This window comes from Labrus mixtus, chromosome 11, assembly GCF_963584025.1.
Source record: "Labrus mixtus chromosome 11, fLabMix1.1, whole genome shotgun sequence".
In the NCBI taxonomy this organism is placed as follows: Eukaryota; Metazoa; Chordata; class Actinopteri; order Labriformes; family Labridae; genus Labrus; species Labrus mixtus.
The window spans coordinates 14,406,886-14,426,941 of record NC_083622.1 but is presented as its reverse complement, the minus strand read 5'-3'; the positions used below and the strand labels follow the sequence as shown (position 1 = coordinate 14,426,941).

At 41.3% G+C, this 20,056-nt stretch overlaps 1 protein-coding gene across 3 annotated transcripts; it reads right to left on the bottom strand.

The window, feature by feature from the left end:
• Positions 1-427: 427 nt before the first annotated feature.
• Positions 428-18,662, bottom strand: LOC132983750 (polycomb protein SCMH1). Of its 3 annotated transcripts, none has more exons than XM_061050194.1 (17): positions 18,541-18,662; positions 17,760-17,880; positions 16,657-16,728; positions 16,306-16,383; positions 15,943-16,013; positions 15,559-15,793; positions 14,844-14,932; positions 14,391-14,637; positions 6,230-6,474; positions 5,704-5,895; positions 4,723-4,849; positions 4,273-4,473; positions 3,933-4,103; positions 3,421-3,549; positions 2,513-2,644; positions 1,377-1,504; positions 428-1,281 (listed from the first exon to the last, which is right to left on the bottom strand). In XM_061050194.1, exons 3-17 carry the CDS (start codon positions 16,679-16,681, stop codon positions 1,162-1,164), a joined length of 2,190 nt encoding a protein of 729 aa, XP_060906177.1. In that variant the 5' UTR covers positions 16,682-16,728; positions 17,760-17,880; positions 18,541-18,662; the 3' UTR covers positions 428-1,161. The 3 variants fall into 3 exon arrangements, with proteins under 3 accessions (XP_060906177.1, XP_060906179.1, XP_060906178.1); XM_061050196.1 differs by having other exon boundaries at positions 3,966-4,103; XM_061050195.1 differs by having other exon boundaries at positions 6,230-6,471.
• Between the last annotated feature and the right edge of the window lie 1,394 nt (positions 18,663-20,056).

Sequence of the window (20,056 nt, the reverse complement as noted above, 5' to 3'; positions counted from 1 at the left end):
CCCATGGCAGTGCATGATAGTGAGGCCCAAGGAGAAATGGCAAGGAGACGCCAGTGCACACAGGTAAACAGGGCGGTGCTGCCCTCTGTTGGTGAGCCGCTGCAAATGAAAACAACAACAGGTAAATGGGCCTGGACGTATTCTTCAGCGGTAAACTTGTGAATTAAATAACAATAATGTTATAAATTGAGGTGCATGCATGTTCTTATGACACCTTTAACTTAGTACATTTTAAATGACACGCATCTCAAATGTTTCATGTGACATATATAGACTCAATATAAAATGTAGGATAAATAAAAAGGATTAAACATCTTCATTCAGATTTATAAACAAAACCATTTCTGGTAACAGACTGTAAACAAAAGACACTGTAAATAACTTTCTTATACATAACTGAAGAGTACAGAACAGGTCAACCATCAGCTGAATTATTATATATTTATTGAACAATGTTTAGTATGATAGGGCTCTCCACGTAAGAACTCTTTTTATATAGTATAAAAATTAAAAAAGTACAAATAACATAGAACAGACAAGGCATTGTAAACAACATCCAGAATGAGAGAAAAGAACAGATTTCCTCATGGCAGTATTGTCAGGATAAAGTGTGTTTTTACTGTAAAGTCTTTCTCCTATATCGAATGTTGTCATTGAAAAAATGCTGCCTCAAACAGAGACATTAAGAAGGAACATTCCCAGCAACTGGAATTAATTTAGTGTCTGCTCTTTGTCCTTCAAAGGGTTCTTTCTTTTAACTTATCCCACATAAACCGTTGAAAAAAGTCCATAAATTCATGACGTAGAAAATATGAAATGTACAGATTAAATGTAACAGAATATAAGCAGGCTTCAAATGCCTTTTAACGGTTGAAATGGCCACGTGTTACTTTTCAAGTTATACTGAAATGCAAGACTGTTGATGGGTGATCCTACGTATCCCATGCTGCCTCAGGGCTGGATTGTGCTACACAAAATAAACATTCCTCATTGGATGAGGTCAGGAGAGGGTGTGTTGTACCAGATACGGGGCTCTGATAGAAAGCTGCTACATGTAAATGGTCAGAATATGTCTGCTATGCAGTGCATGATATACTGATCCTAGAAAAGGGGGATGGGGTTGGTGTTTAGTCCCGTTGGAAGGCTGGTCGGCCAGCCTCCTCATGCACGTTTCAGCTTATCGATGTGGAAGGTGAGTTTGAGGGCGGGCCCGAGCTTCAAACCCATGTATTTCATCATCATGTCACTTCGCAGCAACAGCAGTGCTTTGCCATCAATCTCCTGCAGAAGTGGGAAGGGAGGAGAAGACGTGATATTTTCTAATACAGAAAAGGGTTACTTTAAGTTATTTTCTGCAATAATGAAAGAATACATACATGTTTTCTGAAAAGGTCAGCATGTGGGGCCAGCACAGGGTCAATATCTCTGATATATTGCATAACGTCCTCCACAGTCCACAGGTTAGGGTCCTGACCGCTGGGCCTCGGGCTCTCCCGGAAACTGCCTGAGATTGAAATAGCTCAAAATTAAATCCATTAAAAAAAAAGATTGTTTATCCATTTTTTAAATGTGCTTATATGTATGTGAACTAGTAATCTCAAAAGTCTTCTTAAAGTTTCATTGTCTGTAGTCCATACTCTTTCCTTTGTTTTTTTTTTAGATTTAATTTTTGTGCTTTTTTCCTTTATTTAGTTAGGACAGTGGACAGAGTGGATATCAGGAGAGAGAGTGAGGAATGACATTTGGGAAAGGAGCCACAAGTCAGACTCCAACCCAAGCCGCCCTCTTGGAGGACTACATCCTCTGTACATGGGGCGCAACCTAACTGCTAGGCCATCAGCGTCCCATCTTTCCTGTGTTTTGCCGTAGCAGCTCAGCTGGGATTGACAAATATAGTACACTACTTCGTTCTACACTATGTGTAGGACCAGGATTTTTCACAAGAATAAGGACTCAAAACCTGGTTAGTAAATAACAAGGAGTACTGAAAATCAGGCTGTGACACGCTAGACCACCATAGTGTTAGCTCAATCATCAGAGGAAAGTGACTTTACAGACATTTATTACACTCAAAATCTTGGAGATTTTTTTTTTGTTATCAACTAACTGACCAGGGACTTTAATACAATGAAGCTTGTAATACAAAACTTCATTCAAACAATGCTAAATGTATCAAGGAACAATAGTTCCCATTGTAATCATAAGCCTGTGGAAAAAAATCAGACAACTCATTGTTTCATAGCGCTGTTGTGTGTTGTGTTATTGAGTCATGTTGAGTATTTTCTTCAGATTCAGACTCCAAAATACCAGATGGACAATTCAGTTTCACAGCCTACTGAGTCATGTAGACAGGTAGGCTGCTGGGTCGCACACTGTGGAGCGCCCCCTACATGCATTGTGTATGATTTTTATCTTCTGGGAAAAAAAACAGTTTTGACCATTTTGATGATTTTAATGATTTTGTGTGAATGAAGAGAGACACAGTGTTTCCTGTATCAGCGTCTCCTCCTACCTGTGGAGTTGTTATGATGCAGCAGCTTGGAGGGCGACCTCATGCCAGGAGTTTGTATTGTAGAGTTCGGAGAGAGAGGACTCTTCTTTAAGTGCTCTGACACGGCAACACTGTTCTCCATGAAGGACGGAGCTGGGAGCAGAACAAACCAGAAGACTCAATCAGTGAGATCAAATAAACACATCATTGTAGAAACATTACTAAAGGTTAAAATTAATGAATGTATTAATAAACAAATGATTCTGCAACATGTATAAAAATGCAAATAACATTTATTTTAATTAATTCTACGTGTTAACTCTCAGGAAGTCCTGCAGTGTTTTGACTCTGTGTCCTGTCCTTCTACACGAGTGGGATGCCCTTTAAAAGGGGGAGCTTACCCTTTAACATAAATCTCTTCAAATATTCCATTAACTTAATTAAAAGCGGAGGAAATTGAAAGATGATTAAATGATTAAACTCCTGCCCCTGAACTTAACACCGCTTACTCCTGAGCCAAGAGCTTCTTCTCCTTTACTGCCGGCTTTAATAGCTTTCTATAAGAATTTACTGGACAGCTTAGAGCACTCGATTATTGGAGTGAAATGTCTTTACATAAACTGTGGTGCCGCTTTAAGGCCTGGGAGCCATTGTTTATACAAACAGGTACAGTGGAAGGAGTGGAAGGTTTTTTTAGTCAGTGAAATGCTTTGATTGAGGTGGATTTTCAGTTGATTGTTCAACACAAATAAAACTAAGAGAAAAACAGAATATTTCGCCTTCACATTGACCTGGTGACCCACCTGAAGGGTATGTTTTGTCATTTTCTACTCATCCTATTTATATATTATTTTTTACTTGTACAAATGGCACCTTATAACATCCAGAGCAGAAAAGAATAAAAAACAAGAAACTATAAAGTGACATACCATCAATGGAGTGTCGGGGGATTTTGGCAAGTTTCTGAGGGAGGGGACTGTTGTAGTCCTGGAGGAACCGCTTGGTGCCTCGGCCGGGACCCGTTGTCAGACTGTCTCCAAAATTTCGCTTCTCTGAAACTAACACATAGAGGAGGAATAAGTTCTCTACCTAACTCTACCTCTATGAACAAAGGCAACCAAAATAGCATAACAAGAAAAGCACACCAAGCATCCTCTGAGGTTATAATTGAACCTTCAACATGATACAAATCCTTTTTTGTTTTTTTACTTTCAGGTTGGCCATGAACAGCACATTTCATCAAACTTTTCTACTCCACTCAAATAAATAACTAAGCATGAAACGTTCTCTCATCTTTTTTTGTTTATCTTGTTCTTAAAACATCTAAACTCTCGAGAGATGGTTTGAAGTTGTCTACGTTGAAGTTATGTTGCTCTTTTTGTCCAGCTGTGTCAGAATATATAATTCCCATTGAGAAACATATGAAGTGTGTAACTCTGACCTGTAGTGTAAGTGTGAGTGTCGTAGTGCAGGCCTCCTCTGGCTACAGGCTGGCTGCCAAACAGAGGATCACAGTGGAGGTTGTGACACAGTTTCTCCAGGAAGCGGAGCACGTAGGTGACACTGCTGACTGTGGGCAGAGTCAGAGTGCGCTGCTGCTGGTCAAAGAAAGCTATGGAGGACAAACGGGAAGAAAGGAGTGAGGATTATTATCTGTTCAATGAGAAGTCTTGTTGCATGTGTGATGAAATGAGGGTAACTAACCTTAAAAACAAAAAAAAACTACACACTAGAGGAGAGTGACCGGGAGAACACTAAAAGAAAAATAATCATATTCTTACCTGAAATGACTTCACCTCCTTGTCCAGACTTGAGGCAGGAGAAGACCGTGCCCTGATTGTGCGCGGAGTCCACACAGGCCTGAACACACTGCTGAAGCACCGAAGAGGCCCGGCCTGGTCCAAAGTGGTCTGGGAGCTTCTGGATACGCCGCTGGTCCAAATGGGGTCCCACCTTGCCGTACTTATTTAGATACACGCAAACTAGGGGACAAACAACAGACAAAGGAGTTAAACAGAGGGTCAAATGACTTATCTGATTGAATAAAAATAGAATTATAACGCATTACTGTAGTAGACACTTTGCACACATTTTGTCTCTTTCCTTATTGATGCCACACTGTATTCATGTGACAGAATGAGCCACATTCTTAAACATGGACTGAACATCCAGGAGAGGTTTATCCTTCAATAATAACATGCAGTATTGTCCGTGTCTGTGTGGTATTGCACCTGTGGGAGCCTGTAGTGCAGAGTTGGGGATGGTGGCGTTGTCCAGAGGCACAGTGCTGGTGTCGGGCTCTGGAGTGCTGCTGGTGGGAGACGTGGGGACTGGATTAGGTACCACACGAGGTTTCCTCTGGATACAAAACACACATATGTAGAGATTCAGGACAGCGTTGGTCTTTTAACTTTTTCAATAAAAGGTCCAACATATGGTGTTGAGTGTTAGTGTTCACCTTGCATTTAGTCATTATGTTTAAATTTGAACTCCTTGAACAAGTGTGCTGTCCTGTCAGAGCTACAGTGTGTTTAACATTCTGCATTTTTTTCTATGTTTTTTCCCTGGCAGTAAAAACAAACTCCCAGTCAGGGACGATAAAGTTAAAACACAGAACAAAAGCAGCTTGCATGTCTCTGCCAAGTGTTTCCATTCAGCTCTCTTCAGAACATTATTGAGACTGGGTGAGTGAGTGCGGCTACCTGCTTTGCCAGCATACAAACTAAAGCTGCCAAAATTACTCGTGGACAACCACAGGGCTTCTTTACCTGTTGTTGCCTTTGAAACAAAAAAGCTGCTCAATCTGCATTGTGTGAGAAACACGGACAAACTCAACGGCATTCACTCATAGATTTAACTCCCGTACGTTAGAGGTTACACTTTTTCATTTTCTTTGTATTCCAAACATTTTCTCCTAAGCTGTGGTCCCTCCAATACTAGTGAGAAAGGTAGTAACACAGAGAGAAGAGCAGATGAAGCTGAGCAAATATATACTGTATCATGCAAAACAATGAGTAGCTGATAGGCCTTTTGTGGGCTCAATACTTTGTCAAAGGAAAAAAGACAATGACTTAAAGGCTCCTGTGACAGGTGATGTAAAACATGTTCTATAAAGTAATTGGCTGATAAGATACCTCACGTGGCAAAATGTTTTATTTGAAATCCTGCAGTTCAGTGTTGCCTGTGTTCATTTCTAAGTACAGAGTGGCTACCTTGCTGCCTGGCTTTGGCCCTCTTTTCTTTGGGATCTTGATAGGTTCAGCCTGAGTCTGGACCTGCTGCAGAGCTATCCTCTGTGCCCAGTTAGCCGGTAGTCTGCCTCTGGTCCGGGCTGGTCCCGTCACAGGCCGTCCTGGGCCAGCCATGGCATCTCCCAGCCACCCTGCTCTCTTTGCCCAGCCCAACTGCAAAACAAAGGAAAACATTAGGCGTCAAGTGGAGCCAACTTTTTTATGATGTGAGCCTTTGTCATGATACCGGGTTCATGTAAAAAGTATTAACATGCAACTTAAGCTTCTGGTTAAAAAGAACCTCATCACCTTTTTCCAGCCTTTTTGAGATGCCAGTTCAGTATGATTTACTTAACTAATCTTATTCATTCCATTAGTATTAGGTAGTATTGTCTAGATTGTGAATACACAAAAATGTCATAAATATGTATTCAGCTACTAAGGTAAACTGACCATACCATCAAAGACAACTTTCTGTCCATATTTCGCTTCATCACCCCTTTCCTACCTTGCTGCCAGGCTTGGGCCCTCGCTTCTTGGGGACCTTGATGGGCTCCAGGCCTTTGCCCGCCTGGATGCTCTGTGGTCCCAGTGCTGAGCCCTTCTGGCCCCACAGGCCTGTCACCTTGGTTTTCCTGCGGCCTGGCTTGCGACCTCTCTGACCTGGAGGTCTGCCCACCGTGGGGGTAGGATGCATGGCTGGGCTCTCCACACTCCCGTCTGTTAGTGCCCCGAGGCTCTTAGGCAACACTACTGGGGGGGGGGGGGGGGGGGGGGGGGGGGGGGGGGCAAAGATGGACAGACACAGAAGGAAAAGGGAACTGAGTGAAAATATGCATAACACTTGAGCAAAAAAGAACTAATGAAGACTTAAAGGTACAGGCTCATGGAAATATAATGATGTCTGTACAGTCAGAGCAGATACTGGTCATGATGACTTGCATTCATGAGGTTAAATAATGTGTCCAAACCAATTGGAGCATTTGATATAAATGGTGTAGACTAGCTTTTACGTGAAAGTGTTACGTGATGGGAAAGATCTGACAAAAAGATATTAGTTCATTCAAAATAAATCACACCACTCAATCCCCACGCAACATTCACGTAACACCAACAAAAAGCAGAATGAGTCATGCACCCCTCTGCACTCACATCCCAGAATCCTTTGTGCTGTAGGCTGTAATGTCCCTGATTGACTCCAAACCACCGAGAGGAAAGTTATATAACACACACACAAACACACACAAACACACACACACACACACACACACACACACACATAAATACTGTTCTCAAATGGTAAACAGAAAGTCTCGTCCCCTCCTTTTTCTTTATGTTGCATCCAAGTTTTTTTTTTAAAGTTAAACAACCCTTCAGGTCATTCGCTGCAGAACTAAATCCCGACTGCTTAAAGCACCCGAGGTTCAGCTTCTTGCAGCAGCACAGCAGCAGAGGAGTCAATCAGTCCCAGCAGTGAAACACTTTCCCTCAGTTGAACCATCCTCCCCACTTATACGCCTTAGGACCCCCCCTCTGTACATCTTTAAAAACTGAAGTGTGCTTCACAGCGAGAGTGTGAACAGGTGAAAGGAGGACAGAGGGTCAGGGGCTGTGACGGGTTGCTACATATGACTGCTCATTTGTAGAACTTTAAAATGAACCCAGAGGATTTCTTAAAACGTATTTCATATGCTCTTACTCGTGGTATAACATCAAAACACCACCGACAATCAAGGTTCATTCACAGAGAAAAAAACAGATTTGTCACTGAGCGCTTGGGATTTGTATTTGGCATAAGGTTTGAAGGAATCTCTTCAAACTTCTCTCTTCAAATGAGGAGAAAACAAATGTATTTTTGGAACCCAAAGCACTGATAATTTGTATTTCATTAAACAACAGCCACATGACTTCCTTGATTTAGTCCCCATCACTTTGTTTTATATAGCCTATATCATTATCATGAATGAATGATTCTGCCATCAGCAGACCGCCATACTTTACAAACTCAGCGCAAAATATGATATCAAAAATATATGAAGAAATTCAAAACATAATTCAGGCACAAATCAACACAGCTGCAGTTACAACAAACATTGTGAGAAATTCTGTTTATTTGATGGATTGCCCCTTGAGATGAACCATCTCGTTTTCGAGGGGGTCCAACACAAAAACAAAAACACAACAGTACAGTGTGATACAGACAGTCAAGCACAAAATACACACATAAACATAAAGGCTCTCGAACACCCATCCGCCCACGTATCCCTCCCGCAAAGCCACAGCACCCGCACAAAGTCATCAGAGGTAGATGCACATAATGACATACTGTATGTAATCAAGATATTAGAGGGCTAAGAATACATTACCATTAGAAGCAGCAACATGATTTGTGAGAAAAGGTAGCAGTGATTTCTTAAAAATGTGTAGTGAATTTATTGTTCTGATGTTTATAGGTAGATTGTTCCAGTCAGAGGGAGCTTTGTAGTTAAATGCTCGTCTGCCGATTTCTTTATTGGTTTTGGGAACAAGAAAAAAAGGATGTCTTAAAGAATATGTGGAATTGTGTGGTGTTAAATGTTGTTTTAAACAAAAGGGAACATTGAAGTGGATAGATTTGAAAATACATTGGAGCCAATGGTAATGTCTTCTTGCAGTCAGGGGTAACCAGTTCAAAGTTTGGTACATGGAGCAGTGATGAGTTCGGTAGGGACACCTTAAAACAAATCTGCAGAGGCTATTGTAAATAACATTAAGAGGTTGAAGATGTGTTTCAAATGTACTCTGATAAACAATGTCGCCATAATCCAGTATTGGTAATAACAATTGCATAACAATTATTTTCCTCATCAGTAAAGTAAAGCAATTTATAGAGCGATAGAGAATACCTAGGTTGCGACTTAATTTGTTTGTAATGGATTCAATATGTTGTTTAAAAGACAGAGCAGGATCAATCCAGAGACCCAGGTATTTAAAAGAGGAGACAAGTTCAAGGGATGATCTATCATTAAAAGAAATGGTCAGATCTGGAGTTTCTCCAAGGCCTTGTCTAGTACCAAGCAACATGATTTATTTTTGTTTAGTGATAGTTTGTTGGTGGTAAACCAGTTTTGAACAAGGGCAAACTCACTTTGTAATGATCTTTCAATTGAGGATCTATTAGCATTGGATGTATAGATTACGGTGTCGTCAGCATATAAGTATATTTGACAGTCTGAGCAAATTTTGGGAAGATCGTTAATGAAGATGAAGAAAAGGAGTGGTCCCAGGCGTGAGCCTTGTGGCACACCCTTCTCGACAGTCAGGTAATTTGATAAGTTTCCGTTAAAGCTAACACACTGGCGTCTGTTACGAAGGTAGGAGTTGAACCAAAGTAGAGTATTTCGAGTTACACCAATAGAATTAAGTTTGTCCAGAAGTAAATAGTGGTCAACAATGTCGAAGGCCTTGGTTAGGTCGAGAAAGATTGCACCAGTGAGTTTGCCGTTTTCAGATGCAGAAAAAACATTGTTTGTAAAAAGAGCTGTAGATGTTGAGAAGTTAGGTTAGGAAGAAGCCAGACTGGCATGGAGACAAAATGTTAAAGATGTTAACATAGTGGGATAGTTGATTGAAAATGAGTTTCTCGAAGATTTTAGCTAAAGAATTTATAATTGATATTGGGCGGTAATTGTTAGTGTCGCGAGGGTCGCCTCCCTTATGAACTGGAGTGACTATGGCACATTTCCAAGTGGAAGGGAGAGTACAAGTTGATATAGAAAGGTTAAATAGGTCGCAAAGTGGGTACATCAAGATATGAGCAGCTAACTTAATAAATTTAGTCTCAATGTCATCTGGTCCAGTTCCACAGTCATCCTTTAGTTCATTAATTGCATGTTATACTTCGACAGGTAATATTTTTGGTAAAGAGAAACTGCTTCTACAAGTAGAACTATTGCGACAGCTGCAACTCAGTGTGTTGAGTTTGCGACAATGTTTACAGCAAACAAACTAGTCATGCTTTTGACAGCAGGAGTTGGTAAGCAGGTATCAACTTGTTGACAACTTTAAAAGTTGTTGCATAAACGGAACACAAATACAGGCATTAAAGTAATAGGAAACCAAATCAGTCAGCATATCGTTCAGGCCAGATGAATAATATACTGAGAGTATAGAAGATCGGGAGAGAGCAAAAGGCGTCTGTCAGAGAGAAGTGTTTAGGTTAGCATTCATGCTATGGGGAGTTAGCCTCGCAGAAGAAAGCGTCAGCCTCTTCGGGGGAGCAAAAAAGTTTTGTCTTACCATCATGGAACACTTTCAGCGAGCAGGGGAAAATCATGGAGTATTTGAAGTCCAGGTCCCGCAGCCTTTTCTTAATCGTATCAAACTGTCGGCGTTTCTGGACAAGAGCAGCACTGAAGTCCGGGTAGATATGCACTCAAGTTCCATTGTACACAAGCTCTCTCTTTTCCCTGGAGAGCTTCATGATCTTCAGCTTGTCCTGGAAATGGAGAAGTTTGACCAGGATCGGCCTTGGCCCGGCTCAGAGTTTTGTTGTTGGATGAAGGACGGGGAGCAATGACAGCGCTCGATGACAGGAGGAGTAGGGAAATTAGCTTCTCCAAGAAGCTGCGGTATCAGGCGATTCATGAATGAATGAATCGAAGCATATCCCGACTTTCTCAGACTTTTCAGGGATAGAGATGAAACGTAGGTTGGAAGCACGGCTTCGGTTCTCAGCGTCTTCAGATCGTCCTGTACATCATCCTCGTTAGAGCCAACTCTGTGCTCAAGCTCCGTGACTTGCTCTCCGAGTGTGGATACAGAGCTTTCTATTTTGTTAAGGCTGACTTTAATAGTTTCAAGTTTTAAATCCATGTGTGATATCATTTGCTGCATCCCTTCCCAGATAGTTTGAAGGGAGATAGGTTCTTGAGCCATTGTGAGGCCTGTCTCCATTACCTCTCACAGTGAGTAGATTGTTTGTCTTGTGAGTTTGGTGAAAAAAGTTGCTCCTGATCAGGTTTCAGAGATATCACAAGTTGCTGTGATTGTTGTCAAGACATTTAAGTTGCAAATATGTCTCAGAAGGACCTCAATACAGAAATGTTTGAGCCAGCAGACTGCAGCTTGTTAGAGACACTCACACCACGGCAGCCATCTTGCCTCAGTCTTGCCTCAACATGTCACGGACTGTGTGAGTGTGCAGATCAAGGCTTATAATGTCACTTTATTACTATCATTAGTGCACAATAAATCTGAATATAAGTCACATTTATTTCCTTAAATGAATTATATTCTCAAATCTGGAGTGTCGGACAGTTTAAGTATGTTCCAGCTTTAACCCCAAACGGTAGCAGTATGTCGATAATAAATAAGTTAAAAGCACTTTTCAGTTCATAAAGTAAAATACTTGAGTGCTTTATTTAGTCTCTGTTAGGATGATAACTGTACTGCATTTGTGAAATCTTTCACAGTCATAATTTTCACAAGGAAAAAACATACAGGAAAGACAAAGTGTTTGTCAGTCTCTCACCATCAGCTCACAGACCTCTGTGATCAAGAGATCTGATTGGTCAGTAGGCCGAGTTCCCAACTGGTTGATCTCTTATCCCAAACACAACTTGCTTCAGAGTTTAGGTGTTTTCAGCACAAGTTATCAAGGCGATCTATCCCATCCCCCAAAGTCTGCTGATCTAATTCACAGCCATGTTGCTGCTGTTTGTTGATCTCCAAGCATCGTTCATTTTGCAAAAACAGCCGACAAAACTCACTCATAGAACTTACTTGTAAAACAACTATCTGCAAGTCGGTTTAACACAAATATAAGCAAGAAAAATATATTAGAATGGCAATATGCAAATGAAGCACCGTAACAGTGCAGGCATTACCTACATAAACTGTGACTGAGCCAGCAAAAGATGAAGAAGAGACAAAAAAAGTTCTGAAAAGTATCAGCCTGGTGTTGAAGAAACTGTTTGAAAAGAGAAGACTGAAGAAATCAGAGCTCATTTTCGTTTTGCTCTACCTTCATGTCCCTGCTGGCAGATATGTGTGAACAACACCTTAAAAAGGCCCGGAGAATAAACCCTAATAAAGAAGCAAGCTGCTGACAGCTGTGAGACTGCCTTCAAATTTATCCCTCACACTCCCGTCCAGGAAAACACACGCCTTCCCTATCTTTTAAGAGAAAAGTGTTTCAGGAATCACATGAACCACTGAGGGAATGTGCACGTGAAAGCATTTAGAGCAGGGCTAGTTTTAAATACATAAAAAAAAAACTAAATAAGTAAGGTGCTTAACTTAGCTGTAGAAGCCAAAGCAGCTGGCAAAGCTTTATAAGTGTGCATGGAAAAACAACCGCACAGTATAGGGCAGGATAGCTGGCTTCACACATGCACCTGCAATCCTGTGCACACACACACACACACGGTGCACAAACTGAAAAGCACTGGTATTCATCTGGGATCAGCCGAGGGCAGATTTACAAGAGGAGCAACCACGTTCATTAACACAGGTTGTGGCCCGTGGGGCAGTATTTATTAAACACACTTTCACACAGACGTACAAAATCAATGCAAAGCTCAGTCTGCAGGCAACAGCTACTTTTCAGACTGTGAATCCAGGAAAACAAGACAACTGATTGATCGTCCACAGGCCGGACGATTCCTAGATAATATGTTTAAAAGGTTTAAAGAGCTCGAGGTTACATGCTCACTGATCAATGGCAGCACTTGTTAAAACAGCCAAACAAACGCACAACAAGCAACCATTATTTTTTCCCCTCTGCCCTGAGTGCACTGAGTTCATCGAGTTCACAAAACCACCACATACAGCTCGCTTCATATTACAGGAAGATAACTTCATAAGAGCTTTGAATCCATCGCTCCGGCTGCATGTCTGTAACTTTGTTCATCTTTTACTCACCTCTCTTGTCCAAACAAAAAGTCAAAAGTGGTGATTGTCTGCACAGCTGTCCTCAGATTCACCCTCTCTTCCTGCCCTGTCCTCCTCTACCACTCTTCCCCTGCGTTGCTCCTCCTTTTTCCTCCCGTCTCCTCCTCTCCCCTCCCACCATCTGCTGACAATGTAAACAATCCAATCCTTTAACGGCATATGTCTGTCTTTTCTCCTCGCTTCTGTCCCCTCACTTAACTCATTCCCTCCGATGTGTCTGATCAGACTGTAAGTCCGGGTGCCAGCGAGAGGCCTGTGGAGGGGCACCCTGGCTCCTTTCAAACGCGTCATGGCCCCAACTCTGCCAACTGGGTTCATGCCAGGCCTTCATAAAACACACTAGCAAGGCTACAAAGACATGTCCTGCCTCCCCACTTCCCTCCTTTCCTTTTCCACTCTTTCTGTGCATTCTAAACAGATGAGTACGTTTGACCTTGTGAATGATAACCCTCATATCCTCCTTTTCCTGTTGTTGTTTCTAAAATAAATCGCCTGAACTGGTTTAAAGTTTTAGGTTTAAAAAAGTGTTTTTTTTCAACATGTTGAGAATGTTAACAAGGCTAAAACTTCCAGAAATCTCCACCCGATACAGAAAATGTTTACTAAATAGAAACACAACGACTGTACAGATTGTGGTCAACGGATCACCCAGATTGTTTTGCACATGTATGGAAAACAACTGGTCTCGAGTTAAAGTGAGCCAACGTGTGGTGATGATTTGATCATCTGTTTCTCGTGATGCCTTCAGGCGGATAATGAACTCAGATCACACTGCAATGTCATCACAAACCAAAGCAGAATATATCGATTAAATCTGATCGTCACAGTTTAAAAAAAAACCCCTCATGCATCAGATCTTTGATTTTAAAGCAGAACTGTAAAATCTTCTACCACGAGCACGCTTGTTGTGTACTGGATCTGCTGTAGAAAGGGGTCCCGATTACCAGAAACGATGCAAAACAAGAGTGAGAGCACTGAATAAAAGCAGCATCTTTACAGTGTATTGATGTCCCACATAAGCAGGGCATGTATTATGACTTCCCTTATGAAGATGATAAAGTCACACTCAGTCAGTCACAGTGAACTTCATGCATTCAACCTTGATAACTACCACTTGAATATAATATTTCATACATTGAAGTCGCGTTGAGTCGTGGTTTACTGCTTATGACTCCTAACTGCTAGCCTGAGCTGCCAGTACCATGTCATCTACTACTGTGTTTGTACTGTGAAACATACTTGTACAAGTTTAGTGATATTAACCCACCCACCTCTTTCTCCTGCATGCTCCACCCAGCCCCCCAGAAGGTTTAGAAGGTTAGTACTGAAGTGATGAATCAGGAGAAAACTGATTCTCTCAGGTATCATTTAGATAGGGGGGCAAGGCCACACATAGTCGACAGTCTCTCCTGGAAGGTATGGTGTTCAAATGTTCAAAGGAAAAGTTGACTCCTATCTCAACTCTACTCAGCCGGCAAAACACTGCATGATGTGGGAGTGAATGTCAGATAACTGTTTTTGGAAAGTTATAAAAATGCATAGACACAGCCTCCATAAAAATCTGACATCTGAGGGGAGGACGTTTCCAGAAACGTTTCTAAAAAGCAGTGAGCACTTATACTGAGGCATAGAGCAGCTAAAGTAAGTGCAATGATATTAGATGGTCCTTTGGATGAACTTTTAAAAAGACAAGCAACCTTTTTCACAACACGTCCTCCCTTATGTTAGGTGCTGACCTTTGGTTCCAGGCGGCTGAAGATTGTCTCCAGTTAGCGTGCACCAGCCCACGGGGAAGATGTCCCGCGAGTCGTACCGGCAGTAGTAGTCAAAAGCTCCACGCCAGCCGTCAAAGGTGACCAGCACCTCGACACCACGCAGGGCACCCACTGTGGCCGGGCAGATAAAGTGGGGATTCTTACGGTCCACTGCCTCCAGCTTCATGCCTACCTGGAAAGAGTTCTGCTCCGGAGCAGGGGGCTCCTGCTGGGGAACATGGAGAGGAAAGAAACGGGGGTCAAGTACGAAGTTCTCTGTGCATGATATTTTTACAGAGTAAACTAATCAAACAAAGCCAGTATTAACAAGTCGTAAAAGTAAGACTTGTAAAAGAAAACATGATACCTTCTTCTCTGATGATACAGCTAATAGGTTTTCATAAAGTTCTGAGCTGGTGAGCCTCGTACAGGTACCTTGTGAAAGATGCGAGAGGGCGCCATCTCTGCTCCATTTAGTGTTTTTAGAAGAAACATGGGCCAGGACGATGCATTGAGACGGAAACCTGAAGAAGAAGAAGCCAATTGTTGTGACACCAAAAGGTTCTGTTAAAAATATGAAACAGGGACGCAGAATAATCCTGGAAATACTATTACAGTAACAACTTTGACAAATTAATTCATTCACTATCAGGAGAAAAACTCCTCTCTGGCTCCAACTCCCCAAATATCTGTTAACCTACTTTTTATTTTACTGTAGAAGGAGAATATTTGAGTTGTTATTTTGGCTCTAAGAATTCAGAAAGGGAATTTTTTTCCCATAATAATGTTTGGTATATTTAACAAAGGACTTCCTGTAAAACTTGAAAACTTCACTTATTCACACATAAATAACAGAAAAAAAAAACAAATATGGCCACCCTCAGCATCACTTTGTGTGATCTGTCTAAATAGTCAAATATGAGAGTTCTGGCGTGTTCATTGGTATGCGATACAGATATGTTGTGGGTTGGAGGCTGAGTCAGGCAGTTATTTATAAGCATTAACATGACATACTGACACTCTGTGCTGTCAGTCACTGACACCTGGTGGGCATAATGAAAACCCTTCAAAATGAAAAGTTAAGAAACATACTGTTATTACAAAAGAAAACTCAAAGTATCGCCTTCATTTGGTCTGTGTGTGTCCTTACCGAGAGGTGGTTGAAGCATGCCTCCGTTTTTCTCACAGTTGCCAATGGGCTGGATCTCCGAGGAGTCCACCAGGCGCCAGAAGTCGTTCTTGTTGTCGGAGCCGTCCAAGCGCAGCCGCAGCCGCGAGCCCGTCAGGCCCACCACTGTGGCGATGCAGGTGGATGTGGTGTTCCGCGGGTCCTGGGCCTCCAGCTTCATCCCCGCCTTAAACTCATTAAGTGGCGGTGTGATGCTCTAGATAGTGACAATGGACAAATGTTGAGAGAGGCAGCACTACAATGGGAGCAGAAGCAGGACTCAGGCTATTCAGATCTCCACAGAAGAGATAGAGAGAAATAGATTTGATAAGGACAGTCAAGAGGGGAGCCATCAGTGATGCTCACCTGTCTGAAACATGAAGAAGGTGCGGCAGTAGCACCCGTCTCTTTGAGGTATTTCTCCCAGCTGAAATGTCCTAAAGATAAAGAAGACGAGTAACACAACAGTTAGAGAGTACAACAGTATTGTTCAGATGTGTTTTTCCTTTTGTAGAAAGTTTGATGAACCTTTTTTATTCAGTTTTACCTGACGTGGTTTGTGAGCTCCAACACAAATAGACAAAGAAGTGGAATTCTATTATCAACCTTTGTGCCAGACTTAATCTTGATGATGGATGAAGCCAAGCCGAGGCAAATCCTCGGGCACTGTTTCCAGCTGAAATTGCCCAAACTCACTTCATATATCACCGGCTGATGTGGCTTATTTACCTTGATACTGTGAGGGCACCCGGGAGGGCCGTCCACTCCGGGCATGCTTGATCCGTCTGGCATCTTTCCACTCTATAGCTGGAGGGGCCAAGAGAGACAGAATTAGCGCTCAACTACAGGTGATTTTCACATCACTCACTACCTTGCAATACCTGCCAAACTCATTACAAGGTAATAAGGCTATTACAAGATAATGTATACAAATCTGCCCACACAGAAAAAGAAAAAAGCCCATGGTAGGAATAAACCTTTAGCTTCTGCTGCAAACTGCTACAATTGTCTTTACTTAATTTCTTCACATAAATTAGAAGTTTTGTAATAATATCAAAATAGTCAATAATCAATTCTTACCTTTCTGAGGCACGGGTTTCCTCATGCTCCAACAATACAGACCAAGCTCACAACACAACAGTGGCCTCCACTCTAAAGAGAAAAAGATCCATGAAATGTAGATTTGTGAACTACACACAACTGTGAGATCTAAGGAGACAAACTTTTAAATCATGTTTGTTATGGCTTTGACAAGTGAATTCATCAGATTATTTTACATTGCAGTCAAAATACTTTTATGCATTCAGACCACTGATCGAGATACAACATGTAACTTGTACCGTGTTTCAAAGGGAAACCATCAAGCTACCCTTGCTGTCTCTGTAGTTCAGTGGTCTGCTCTCCAGGCAGGAGGTCATCATAGGAGGCTACCATAGGCCAGTTCAATAGAGGGGACTTAGATCATACCAACATTGTACTACATATGGATTTAATCTGAAGTTTCACCCTTTAAAGATTCCTTTGACCATCCTAATACATCAAAGCTACTTGCTATACAAACAGTACTTGGTATAAGTGCAAGGGACGAAACATTTATTGCAATACAAAGTCAAACACATAACAGCAAAACTAACTTTTAAAATCAAAACTTCACATAAGAGTTTAATCAACACTTTTCTTACATGTTTTTGGTGTCAATCAATTCAGTTACGTACAATTGAAAATCCCCTACAACCTAACATAATTACTCCAATTCATTAATTTAAGAGTATATAGTGTTTGCCTTCTGAAAATAAGAAATGCCCTTTATGTGTTTAAATGACTATATATGCTCTAATGATCAGATAGTGGACAAAAGTCCCCCCCCCCCCCCATCCCCCACCAACACAGGTTTTATGTCTGTTACCCCCCCAGACACTGGGGCTGACCAACTTTACCAGCCAGACACAACAAACAGGTCAACAGGTCACAGTGATGTACACAAGTGCTTCACTGTGACCTTCTTTAGACACAACACAAATACAAACACTCTTTCACATGAGAATGGCTAAACATGGTATAACAAACAAGTTGATACTGACACAGTAGGTCTGCCAAATATTTTGAAAAACGTCCGCTTTATAACAAGAGCTTACGTGAATACATGTAAACTTACTTAGATAAGACACTGTTAAAACACCTACCTTAAAACTTCATCCCCGTTTAGCAGCGTTTCTCCTCCCCGGATGATTTTCTTTTCAATGGAAGTGCGCCTTTTTCCTCCGCCAAGGGGGGGTGGCGTCCAAGTTAAAGCGGCCCCGCTCCCTGTTTTTTTTTTTTTTTTTTTTTCCCGACAGTGACAGGAGGACAGACATATGAGAGGTCAGCAGGTACTAACACCCTCCTCCTCCTCCTGCTGCTGATAACACCGGTCAGGTGAGTGTTAAAAAAAACAGAACTACCACCTCTTCTTGTCTGACACTGACACAGAACATTTCGTCCATTTACATCCAAATGATCACGTCTCAAGTTGCAGAAACATGTTGCGCTCCATTCAAAACACAAAAGCCAACACATGGGACCCCCCCCGCCCTCTCCTGTGCTACATTTGCATACGCGCTAGCTGCTTATTAACGTGACAGCATCACTAATCATGCTACCCGGGAGTTAACACTGCAGTGGCTGCATCGTTACACGCTGTAAAACAGGCGAGATGAATGGAGATGAGACGTGCACAGTGCAGCCAGCTCCTCCAGCATGCTATGCTACGCACGGCTACACAGGAGACATGCCCACTGCCCAGGATGCTAGTTTAGCATGCTAGGCGGCTCGCTAGCTCGTATGATCTGATTTATAAATATTAGCATTAGCAAAAAAAACGGGGGAGCAATACCAGCACGCTGAGGCTAGCTGCTGGTAATGAGGGCGTAACACTGAAGTCTAGCCTGAAAGAAGACGTTGCTCGGCGTATCCGAGGATGTTTACCTTGCTTAGTAACGTGTTTGTTTGTTTCTGATGTGGATTTAGCGCTTGTCCGCCATTTTTTTCCCTGACTCGGTGAGGAGGGGGTGTTCTGCCAACATTTCTGTGTCTGGCAGTCAGACAGACAGGCAGGAGGGCAAACTGGAGGGTGGAGACGGTGAAACGACGACCCCTAGTGGCCGAAACAATGCATTACCACCGCAGTCTTAAAACTCAGTATATAGTGTTTTATATCAATTCAAATCTTAACATTACTGTATTGTCTTTTTATCCTACTACAATTTTAAATATTTTCCTCTTGTGTTTTTATTTTAATATCCTGTTGCTTTTATGTGTCGTATTTTATTTTTATACATATATTTTATTTTTAATTCTTATTGGTGTTCATTGGTCTCTCAATGATTTTAGCAATGATTTTATAAACTACTTTTCGTCAATAACTTTTCTGCACTCTTGTTAAGCACTTGGAACTGCAATTTAATTTGTCTGAAAGGTGCTATATAAATAAAGATTGATTGATTGATTGATTACCAACGCAGGGGAAAATATAACATGTCAGAATAAATTATTATTATTATTTTTTTTTTTAAATGATTGTGTTTCCCAAACTTGAAATACCGTGTTTGTAAAAGTTCAGAATTACTCACAAATTTATATTTGATCTGCTATTTGAAATGCTGCAATTTAATTTATTCAAAAGGAACCTGTATGAATATGCAGACAGCCTGCAGTTACGAGTGTAAGATTTAAAAGTGAAGTAAATTCATATATTTGAGTTAATCCATGTATTTAAGTTTAAGTTAAAAATAAGTTAACATTTGTGCAGTGAACTATTTACATATTTGAGTTTACAAAGTTAATATTGATGATTCATGTTTTAATGTTTGCAATAGCACCTAGTAATCAAATGATATTGAATCTACTTCTGTGTTTGCCTTGAGTTTAATCATCCTAACCTCTGATTGGCTAATGACGGGACGTGATGAGTAACAAGGAAGTGTGGTGGTTGTTGTGTAGCAGAACAATGTGGATGACAGTAAAGTGCTGCTGAGAAAGTTATCCGTCTCCATCCTTCTGTTTCTCTTAACTAGAGTGATCCATCCACCACACATCGGACCCTCACGTTACACGAGTTACACCTATAACACTGCACTACACAAATTGTTCTGAACCCTCTGTATTAGATACAATCCTACAGTATTGTCCAATTGAGGTGTAATTGGTGTTTCTGTAGGCCCACTGTGTTTGTTTGTTTTTTCCTTAATACATTGTTAATACCAGTTCCAATAGGTATTGATCGTGATGTCACATAGTTCAGTATTTTTTTTGCACTTCCACACTGATGCACTAAGGCCTATTCCTAAAAGATTACTTTTACATCCTACTACACACTTTTTTTGATAATTCTATCGATCCATCTTATGTTCATCAGGAGACTCTTGAACTGTTCATAAAAAGGCAGGCAGCTGACAGTTTATTATCAGTAGTTGGCTCTTTAATTCAAAATAAAGTGCCATTA